The sequence below is a fragment of the Corvus brachyrhynchos genome, unplaced genomic scaffold (assembly GCF_000691975.1).
Source record: "Corvus brachyrhynchos isolate BGI_N302 unplaced genomic scaffold, ASM69197v1 scaffold221, whole genome shotgun sequence".
NCBI classification, from domain to species: Eukaryota; Metazoa; Chordata; class Aves; order Passeriformes; family Corvidae; genus Corvus; species Corvus brachyrhynchos.
The window spans coordinates 3,274,415-3,285,889 of record NW_008236622.1 but is presented as its reverse complement, the minus strand read 5'-3'; the positions used below and the strand labels follow the sequence as shown (position 1 = coordinate 3,285,889).

The 11,475-nt window shown below is 37.7% G+C and overlaps 1 protein-coding gene across 5 annotated transcripts in view; it reads left to right on the top strand.

Annotated features, from left to right (window-relative positions):
• Positions 1-11,007, top strand: part of ZBTB38 (zinc finger and BTB domain containing 38) — a 25,208-nt gene extending 14,201 nt beyond the window's left edge. For 4 of the 5 annotated variants that reach the window (XM_017726491.1, XM_008644150.2, XM_017726493.1 and 1 more), the window contains one exon: positions 5,138-11,007. In XM_017726491.1, coding sequence (XP_017581980.1) covers positions 5,138-8,716 — 3,579 coding nt within the window. In that variant the 3' untranslated portion in view covers positions 8,717-11,007. Of the gene's footprint in view, positions 1-6; positions 462-5,137 lie in introns of those variants that run through there. The other variant, XM_017726494.1, reaches the window with a different exon arrangement.
• Positions 11,008-11,475: the final 468 nt, after the last annotated feature.

Below are 11,475 nucleotides of genomic sequence, written 5' to 3'. Positions count from 1 at the left end.
GGCTCTGAAAGAGTGGTTCGTCGCGCGGCATGAGAGGTCTCCTAACACTGACATGCTCTTAGGCTAAATTCCATTACCCCACCCCAGCTGTCTGAATTAAAAGAGGAAAGTGCGAAGCTGAAAAAAAAAAAACATTTAAAGTCTATAATGCTGTTCTAGAGCAACAGGGAAGTATGTGAGCAGCGAGAGTTCAAAGAGAAAATCTCTCAATGCACTTGAAGAAGTAACGTGTAGCTCTGTAGAGTGAGCACTAAGCTGCACGCTCCTGCGAGCTGTTGAAAGTCATTAGCCATCATTAACATCATTAGACACCATGAGCACGGCCCTGCATGCCCGAGGTTGCAGGGAGGCTGCAGCACCCTGATCGAGGCAGCCCTGCTGCCGACATGGGAGTGATGAAATGATTCCATAAAAAACGGGGCAGTCACCGTAGCAGTGCTGGTTGGACAATAGGTTTCCAGGTAAGCAAGGATCAGAGCTGGGGGGAATGGGGGGGGTGGTACTTGTTTGGGGGGTTTTGTTTGTTGGTGATGGCTGACTCCATTTCGGCTCTAGAACAAAAACTACGTCCGTCAGGAGAGTTAGATACAGGTGAATGTTCCCCCTCAGCTGGGGAAGCAGGCTGGAAACAAAAAAAAAAGGACTTAAGACTACCTTTACACAGTAGGGTAAAACTGAACATAAGGAAGGTATGGAATGAACATATTTCTCTAGTGTCCTGTTGGTTAGTACCAGAAAATATTAGCACCATAAAATCCCAGTAGAAATCTGTGGAGTAAGGAAACAAGTAGAATTCTTACTACAGTTCGTCATTTATCTTGCTGGTTTTGATTTTGCCTGGGTACTAGCAACTACCCCTAATGCTTTGGAGTTTTTTTTGTTATGCCACTAGCTTGTCTTTCAAATTTAGCTGACTGGAGTGGAATAAAATAATCTCTTCTCATATGTATTGGGGTACACTTGCCTGGCAGTGGATTTCAAAGGATTAGCAGAAGTTAAAAGAATATTCCTAGATTGTAGTAGTTCTGTTTGGTAGTAGAAAATTTGTATTTAGTATTCATGGGATAGTAAAACTTCGTGTGAACTCTTTGTTGACTTCAAAGTAATGTTAATATAAAAATTAACATTAGCTTCTACTCTCAGCTGTGTCCACATACAGCTGGCTGCTCCATTTATAATGAGCAGTGTCATCTGTGAGGCATAAGTAGTCAAATTTGTGTTTGGATGCATCAATCTCTGATCTTGACATTAAGTTTTAATATTACTTATTTTCATGTATGAGTGTTGTCCTGGAGTGGTGTTCTGTTGATGTCAGAAAAGGTACTGTTATAATTTAATAAACTTACTGACCATTACACTTAAGTTTCAGACAAATATTTAAATCTTATTTCTCCAAGTGATTCAACAACTTCTAATGACAGGTTAAGTCTGTTACTGTTTTTGCAGAAAATCTGCAAATAGTACTGTAGCTCCCAGTCAAAAATTCTGCTGTTCTGAACCTGAAGTTATTTATAGGTGTACCAAAGACCATTAGGTTATGCTACAAAGGTACTGTTCAGATTCCTAAGAAATTATTTGTGTCTGGATTGAGAGTAAAAAGTATGAAAATAACATATTTGTGTCAAAAAAAAAAGGGATTAGTTGCCTGAGGAGTTTTGTTGCCCTTTAATAGGTCAAATGGTATCTATATATGTTTTGGGCAACATTTACAAATAAAACTAAAATTTCTTCCATAACTCTATAATAAAAATCATACAGAAGAATAGTTACATTCTGAATGGACTTTCCAGTGTTTTTGTGAAAAATATTTAATAATAACACATCCGAAAATTTGATCTCTGTGTATCTTGGTTCTTGGTAGTGTTCCCTTGAAAACTGAAGAGCAGGTTTTCATTTTATAGTATGTACTGCAAATGGAATGTAAAATACTCCTAAAATACTCCATTTATGTGTGTGCTAGGTAGGGCATTTTGATTTTATAGCATTTCACACACATTTTTACAAACGCAAGAAGCAAGACAGGTAAAATATAAGGCAGTAGAGAATCATTACAGACATGAATAAATAGACTGTTTGGGGCATGTGTAGGTTGAGATGAAGAAGCAAAAAGCATTTCCTCTAAAAACTGATTTGCTCTGGAATTTTTCTGTATAACTTTTCAGTGAGATATCTAGCTTATGGTTTAGCACACAGAAGAAGAAAAATTAAATTACCAAATAGCAAATGATCATTTCTACAATGTTGACACAAAGAATCATTTAGTATTTTACTGAGCATACCAAATTATCCAGGACTGCAAAAGCTGACGATCTATGTACTTGGCAAGTAGAAATTTAAAAATACTCACTTTTGTCCTTAGGAGGATAAATTTTGAAATAATTAGTTGAATAATAAGACACGTACTAAACCCACTTGGGTTTGCCTCTCAGCATGGCCATAGCATTCTAATACACTTAGCAAACAGTCTGTCAGATGATGTGTCTTTGAACTAAAACCAGCTGTCTTCAATAAAGAAACAGAAAAAACACAGGCAAGTTCCTGTGGGGCAGTTAACAGGGAGGTAGAGTTGACATCATTTATTTCCTATACTCAGGAAATAACCCTATCAATAACTCCTGTTGTGAAATATTTTTGATGTTGGTTTCTAATACCACATCACATGAGCAAGTCAGATGTAATCTCAGACACTGTCAGTGAGAAAATGGAATCAATTCTGGAATAGTAGCTGCTTGCTGGAAGAAAAGTATTGTCAGTATGCTTTCTGTAGACCTGATATGCCAGAAACTATCTACAGTTACATCTGGGTTTTTAGATACTGAACCAAAGCAGATAACTATATCTAAACACTGTGAATTTCAGGTTGCCATTCCAAATAAGTAAATATCCCTTATTTTAAGCCAAATTGGTGTAATAAACAAATCCATCACAAACTGTGATTTTAAGGTATCCCTTATTTTAAGCCAAATTGGTGTAATAAATCCATCACAAACTGTGATTTTAAGATTTCAAGGCACAAAACAATGCATCTAGATTTACAGCTGCTGTGAGTGATCAAATAATCAAAATAATATTCATGTACATTTCTATCACCATTATACTGATGAATTCATTTCATGACATCCTTGGCATATCATGGGAAGCATCAGAGGTTTTTTTATGAATCACAGTTTTGTTCTGAATTCTGTGCCTTGAAAATTCTCAGCCATCAAAGTCTAATAGAAATTTTGACTATTTGCATAGACAACACCTTTCCTGATAGGAGCAGTAGCCATCCTGCAAGGTACAAATTTTACTTCCAAGCTTCATCCATAACATACCAATTTGTGGTCTTGGTCATAGTATATTGGGTTTGCCTTCACACTGAGGTTGTTGCTGCTTTTTGTGTAATTTGATTTGCAGTGAAGTAGTTTGTGGATTTGTGATAAAAGTGTCCTAAGTGTAATTAGATTAATTAGAGCAGGGGTGTATGACTTGTATTACTTAACTTCATGATAAAGACCCTAGTTTCCAGAAAGGATTACTTCCCAATATTTTGGGTAAGAGAGCCAATGTGTTCTAAATGGCCATTGCTGTTTGCTTAGTGAGTATGGGTCAAGCCTTTATTTTGCCATTTGGATCAAACCCATCTTATATATTGGCATTCTTAACATAAAATATTTGAGGGTAAGGGTCATAGTAGAATTTTTCAAGCTGAAAATTAAAGTTTGGAGCAGCAGTGTTTAGAAGGTAATTCCTAACTTAGAATTAGAGTGTTGTAGTATTTTAGCCTGTCTTACAAAATACCTGTAGTTGGTAATATTCTTTAATGTGTATTTTGCTTCCACAAGTTTAAAGAAAAGGGTCTTTAAGAAGTGTGATTTTTTTTTTTTACTGTAGTGATTGGTAAGTGCCAGTAGCACAACTATTTCTTCATGACTTGAAGTCAGAAATGGACGATAGTAGTTAAAAACACTACTCAGAGATGGGGGAAAAAGGAACAAACCTCACTATATGATACAGATCTGAATTTGAGGAAAACTATCTGGTGAGGACAGATTTTCACCAGATACTAAATTCAGTTGTCAGAAATTGTCAAGATTCAAATTCAACTGGCAAACTAATCCATTTTTTTTCAGAGTATTTTTCATCCATATGTTGCATATTTTATCTCAACTGAATGAACCGGTATATTCATGTAGTAACAGCCTGGATAATCTAAATAGTTTTTGTCAGCATTAAACCTCATTATTATTGATTAGCAGTTATTTAATGGTACTTATTATTTCAGTTAAACCTTATTATTTGAAAGAAATTAAGAACACACTAATTATAAAGTGTGAACACTAAATCTAAACTATAACTGAAGAAAAAATTCTCTTATTTTCTACTTGTTATTCCATTATTTTCTACTTGTTTTACTCACAAATTTTCAGTAATTTTAAAGTAGTGTAAATTATTTAATAAATTGATTCACTATTAAAAAAAAAAAATTCTGTTCACATAACAGTGTTACAGGTACTTCACTGTTGTCTACCAAATTGTGTTCCTTGTGCATTCATTTGCTTATAAAGCCTTATCCTGTAATTGAGACTCTCTTGCTGTGATTTAAATACAAGTTTAGTAAGGAGATAGATGCAATTGTGTTGTGAAGTAGGTGTCTGACAAACAGCCCCGGAACGCAAAGTCCTCATTCTGCACAGAACCACAGCAACCCAGCTTCCCCTTCGTGTGTGCCAGGTCCCTCCATGGCGTACTGGGGAACTCCATCCAGGCTTCAGGGAGTCCTTCAGGGTGACCCTGACCTGCTGCACCCCCTGGCACAGCAAAAGCCATTGGCTGCATTCCCAGTGGAAGGCACAGGATGGGCAGCAGCTCCATGCCAGGAGGGAGTGGGAGGGATCCTCTGCCTCTTGCTGAGGAGCTACTGCTGCTCTGGCCTCTGTGATCTGGATGGACATTTCCTGCAGTAGTGTTGGCACCAGTGAATGTAAGATGACTTAAACCCGAAATGTTATGACAAAATTTTACTCATTCTTAAACTTGAAAAGTTAATAAACTAAAAAAAATATATACAATAATACAGAACTATAAACTTAATCTGTAACTGAAATGGATGAAAAATGCCTTCTAAATATATTTACTTTTTCTTCTCTTGTAGATGACAGTCATGTCCCATTCAAAGGATCTCAAGGATGACTTCCACAGTGACACTGTACTTTCCATTTTAAATGAACAGCGCATTCGGGGTATTTTATGCGATGTCACCATAATCGTGGAAGACACCAAATTTAAAGCCCATAGTAATGTGCTGGCAGCTTCAAGCCTTTACTTTAAAAACATTTTTTGGAGTCGTACCATCTGTATTTCAGGTCACGTACTGGAGTTAGATGATCTCAAAGCTGAAGTGTTTACAGAGATACTGAATTACATCTACAGTTCCACAGTAGTTGTTAAGAGGCAGGAGACTGTAACGGACCTTGCAGCTGCAGGGAAAAAACTGGGAATATCATTTCTAGAAGATCTTACAGATGTAAATTTTTCAAGTTCCCCCTGCCCCTATGCATACTGTGTTAATGAAAAAGGGACTGTCAAAGAGGAAAAACATGAAAAGCGACATGAAGATTCTGCTGTGACAAATGGACCACGAATTACAAATGCATTCTCAATTTTTGAAACAGAAAACAACTTGTTTTCTCCCCTTGATTTGAGGGCCAGCTTTAAAAAGGTGTCTGACACAATACAAGCTCCCAACATCAGCCTTGACAGAAGCGATGTGTGCAAAGATGCTGAGCCAGCCAGTACCTTGGCTGAACACTCCTATGCCGTTTCTTCTGGGGGAGATACTTCACAAGGAGCACCTTTTGTTGAACGGGACAGCAGCCCTTCATACCAGGTGGGTGAGGACCGCTACGAAAATCACCAAGCCACCCCAGTCATTCAGCAGGGAAAACAAGCAGGTAGTACTCCTAAGTCAGCCTTTAAGCCCCAGGGTACTGATTTGGCTATAGCAAAAGCACCAGCCTCTACAGTAACCACTGCAGAAGCCCAGCATGAGGCAGTTACTGATCAGACAATTACTTCCTTTCCAAAATCTCAAAATAAAGCAGGAGATTTGCATGTATCCACAGAAGCGGAAAACACTTCTGCTGATGTCTCTGCATCTGGGACGACTGTCACTCCACCTGTTTACAGTTGTAACTGTTGTGCAAAATCATTCAATGAAAGGGCGTTACTCACTGCTCACCTTCAGCTCCATTCAGAGCATCAGGAAACTTTCATATGCAAATACTGCAGCAAACAATTTGCAAATCTAAATATACTGGAAAGTCATGAACAAGTCTGCATGAGATCAAGTAACTTACCAGCTCACAATGAAAATGAACAAAACTTTGCAGATAACTATACTGCTACAGAGGGACAGAATGGAAGTTCATATGCAAACACAGAACCTCTGTTGTCTGAAAACAGCATCACTGATTGTTCTAATGCAAACTGCACTTTACCAGAAACAGATCATTTGGTTAAAGTTGTCGATGGGCAGATATTATACACTTGCGTCGTTTGCAAGCGTAGTTATGTCACATTGTCCAGCCTTCGAAGACATGCAAATGTGCATTCCTGGAGAAGAACATACCCTTGTCATTACTGCAATAAAGTGTTTGCGTTAGCTGAGTACCGCACCAGACATGAGATCTGGCACACTGGAGAGAGGCGCTACCAGTGCATTTTCTGTCTAGAGACCTTCATGACTTACTATATACTGAAAAATCACCAGAAGTCTTTCCATGCAATTGACCATCGCCTCTCAGTAAATAAAAAGACAGCTAATGGGGGTTTAAAACCAAGTATGTACCCATACAAACTGTATCGACTCTTACCTATGAAATGCAGGCGACTGCCTTACAAATCCTACCGAAATTCTTCCTATGAAAATGTTCCACCAAGTACCCAGGCTAATGAAACTGCTTCTTCTAACTGTTTTATTCCGAGTTCTCTTAGCTCTGAGCTGCCACCACTGAATTTTCAACATAGTATAATGTCAAACAACAGAACTCTGGCCTTGGATACATCTTCATGTAATGACACAGCATCTTCCACAAATACTCAGAATTCTTCCTCTTGGGGAGTAGGTATCTTAAATTCTGACCTGCAGAGGGACTTTTTCCCAGTTGAAAAAAGAGTTCCCACTGCTGCGAATGACTCTGGTTCGCAGGAGTGTGATTCTTCGGTTGTGTCTTTAGCTAACGTGAGTGAAAATTCAACCTCTGTCATCAGTTACAGCAGCTCTGCACCGTCTGTTATAATGCACAGTAGCAGAGTTTCATCAGTAATAATGCACAGTAAAACAGTCACTTCCATAGAAAACAGTAAGACAGAATCTTCAAATAACCTACCCAGTCAGTCAGTAAGTGATGACTGTAAGTACGGGTCAGATAATTACGGGAAGTGCATTACAAAATCAAAAACTATTAAGGAGAGAAAGAAAACACTGCCGTACAACAGAGCAGAAGCAACTGAGGATACGCAGCATGTCACAGGATCTGGAGGTTCATGTAGCAAAACTACAAATACTGTCCAAGAGTCCAGTAAAACTGAAACATACATTGCAAAGCCTGCCTTACCTGGAACATCAGCTGACAGCAATGTCGCACCACTTTGTCAGATAACAGTAAAAATCGGTAATGAAGCCATTGTAAAAAGACATATATTAGGATCTAAGCTATTTTGTAAAAGGGGCCGAAAATCCAAACATGAGTCCAAACAGGACAATCTCATTGAGGAGCCAGAAATGGAGGTAAAAGAAAAAAGCCCATCTAGACTCTATAGTTCAGAATGCCTGGAGCTGACAGAAATGTGTGATGATGTAAGTGACCAGGACTCCAGTGATAAACCCTGGAGACCTTATTATAATTACAAACCAAAAAAGAAATCCAAACAGCTAAGAAAAATGAAAAAGACCAAGTGGAGGAAAAAGCATGGGAGGAGGAGCATCAGTGTGGAAAGCCACAACACATGCAGTCGAGAGTATGCACTCAGGAATGCTCCTGAGGAAAAGGCAGTCAGCCAGGAGGAGAACACAGAAATGCCTAATCTTCATTGTGAGCTCTGTGACAGAGACCAGTCTTCCGCACCAGAAGCTCAAGAACATGTGCACTGGCATGTTGCTGCTTCAAAGCCTTCCACTTGTGAGTTTTGCCAAAAACAATTTCGAAGTCCATCCACTTTAAAAATGCATATGAGGTGTCACACTGGGGAAAAGCCCTACACTTGCAAAACCTGTGGAAAATGTTTCTCAGTTCCTGGAAATTTACAGAAACACGAACGTATTCACCTAGGTGTTAAAGATTTTGTCTGCCAGTACTGTAATAAGGCATTCACTTTAAATGAAACACTCAAAATACATGAAAGAATTCATACTGGAGAAAAACGCTACCACTGTCAGTTCTGCTTTCAGAGCTTCTTGTATCTTTCTACCAAAAGGAACCATGAGCAAAGGCACATACTTGAACATAATGGAAAAGGATACGCTTGCTTTCAGTGCCCAAAAATTTGCAAGACTGCAGCTGCTCTGGGAATGCACCAGAAGAAACATCTATTCAAAAGTCCAGGAACACAAGATAGAAAAGAACAGTTTTGCAGTGAAAGCACTAAACTTTTGGAAAATCCACATTTCCTTGGCTCAGAAGGAAGCGAAGTGAAAAATACACAAAATGTAACTCCAGAAGTTATACTCTGAGTGACAACTGTGCAAAAGAGAAGAAAAATCCGAAACTATATATTGGAGAAGATATGGATGTATTGAATGGGGAAACTTATCATTTAGTAAGGTCAAATTTCTTCATCTAAACGTGTCAATATATGCAAAAGAAAGAAAAATAACACAGGAATACTAGTATTTGCAATAATACAAATTTAATTTGGAGCACCCAAAATACTTTTTTCACAATAGACTCTTAACATGGAGAGAAAGAAAATGACCAACCCAAACCCTTATACTTAGCATTACAAGAAACTAGTCACTGAACTATTTTACAGTTCTGGTTTTGAGTCAGAATTGTTCTAGGCAAATGAAATAAGTAGGTTCATGGTGTATTCTGTAGAAGGAATTTTTGCTGCAGAAACCATATATTGCTTTTTTTTTTTTTTTTTTAACCAAAAGTAATGTGTTTATAAAGAAAATAATTGTAATCTTGTGTATTCTAAAGTGAAGGTGGGAAGTGTTTCATGGGCTTGGGTGTGCCGAAGTACATTAGAGTTCTGCCATGCTTTTCTGTAACTCAGCCTTTACAAAACATATTCAGGAGTTGAAACTACTCTTTTCCTTTCCATATTCAGTTTTGTAGTTACCATAATAACTGTGAAGTCTTGAGTGCTGGTGTGAGAAGTATTCCAGATTTATATATCTCTGAGACATTTAATAAAGGTTCAGTGGAACTCACTATAGCCAGTCTTCCAAACTGCATAAATCCCTGTGTCAATGGCCTGGTGAGCTCTTCAGGTGCATTGGTCTAAAGAAAATTGTTCTCATGAAACAGAAATCCTGTATAGAAATGTCGACCTCCTGGTGGGTCTGCAACTCTTGTCTTTTAGAAATACAATTCTTCTCAACAGAAGGAGATGTAGACGGAGTTTTCCTCCTCATCCTGGAATAATGCCTGGACACAAACAATAGAGCAACTCCCCGTAAATACTTTGATATTGAGAGGAGTAGGTAAATAAGACTCCTCCTTCCATATATATCCCTGAGGTTATCCCTGTGGATAAACAGGCATAGGGTCAGTTTGTGGGGTTCCCTGTCATCTCCATGCCTTAAATGCAACAGTTAACCTTCAGATGTCCCTTCTCAGTTATCCCACCCACCGTTCCAGTAGTGTCCCGTGGCCACAGCAGAGCGGGGCCAGGAGTGGGCTGCTGGAGGAAGGAGTGTTGGCCTTCCTGCCTCCCTCATCCTGCCACACTGAAGGGTTATGGTGAGCCTTACACTGCACAGTTCACTAAGAACTGGGATAATGGGCTTCTGAGAGACAGCACCAAAATAATCCAGTTAATACTGTTTTGTGGAAGTGTGATTCATTTTAACGGAGATGCTTAAAAAAGTCCAAGCAGGTGTATGTCTGCAAGTTGCATTTTATATGATAGGGCTCTGTTGTACTGTATCTGCATTGCCAGTAGTCATGTATGTTCATCCCTGTGAAGTGTTAAAAAATTAAGTCACAACAAGGGTTAGTGATCCTTGACTTCATTCTCCGTGTTGGTTCACAGTTTGTTACTTAACTTCATCTTCTTGAATATTTGAAAAGAAACTATAGCTTGGGTACAATAAAACTACAATTGAAATGATAATACAGTATTGATTGAAGTAATAATATAGTCCACTTACTTATTTTATCACTGGTGAATGCTATGAACCCTTTGAGAAATTCTGGTTTCATGGCAGCTTTGGTTCCATTTAAATAAGGTTAATAGAATAATAAACACAGGAAAGTATAATGATGTTTCAAAGAAAGTATACACAAAGATATCTTCTAAGTGGACTTGTATGATGATAAATATAGACCAAAGCAAATAAGGTAGAATATTTATAAATACAAAGATAATTTTACAAATATTTTATATAACTGTATAGTTCATAAGAAGAATATTGTTAGCTTGCGTTAGGTTTGGGAGGGTTTGTATATTTTGATAAAAACTCAACGACTTTGTAACTCTGTATATTCTCTACAGTTTATAGCAAAGCAGTTTTAAGATGGCAATGTCATGTTTATAGTTCAATTGTGGCACTTTTACTACAAGTAACATGTTTCAGTAATTAATTGAGTATTAATGACCAAATTAGAATTAAAGTAAGTGTAAGAGAAGATAAATACTATACGTTGTCAAAGACTGTAATTTGCTACATAATCGCATCTGTATTTTTGTTTAGAAGAAAATATTAAATGCAGATGTTAAGGATTGATAAAGAGTCTAATTTTATTTTTAGAGTGATTATAACTCTTGTTTTTGCTTAATTAAAATAACATATTCCTATTTTTCTGTAAGTCTCTCCATTTTTTAAATTGTTTTAATACTTACAAAATCTATATGATCCACAGATACATATGTTCTAATAGTTCATTAGAAGATTAAGCAACACAGTTGCCAAGTAGTCCCTTCATTAAGTTTAGAACAGTGAATTGAGAACATGCCAGAGCTCAAGGGAAGTGATGGTATCTCATGGCATCATACAGGATGAATGCAATGCAGAACAGAATCTGCCTGCTCAGTGTCTCAGAGAGCTGAGAACACAGGTGAACTGTGTTTAATACTTTGCAACATCTTAAACATGCGTTCATGAGGACCTGAAACTTGAAATATTCTTTTGAATCCTGCTAGTAACATCGCAGTACAGATTGCGTATTTTACACACTCTACTTTTTTGGGCTGCTGTCAAGAAACATAATTCAAAATGCAAATATCTAATTGCATATGAAAATATGAAGATACATACAAAATAGA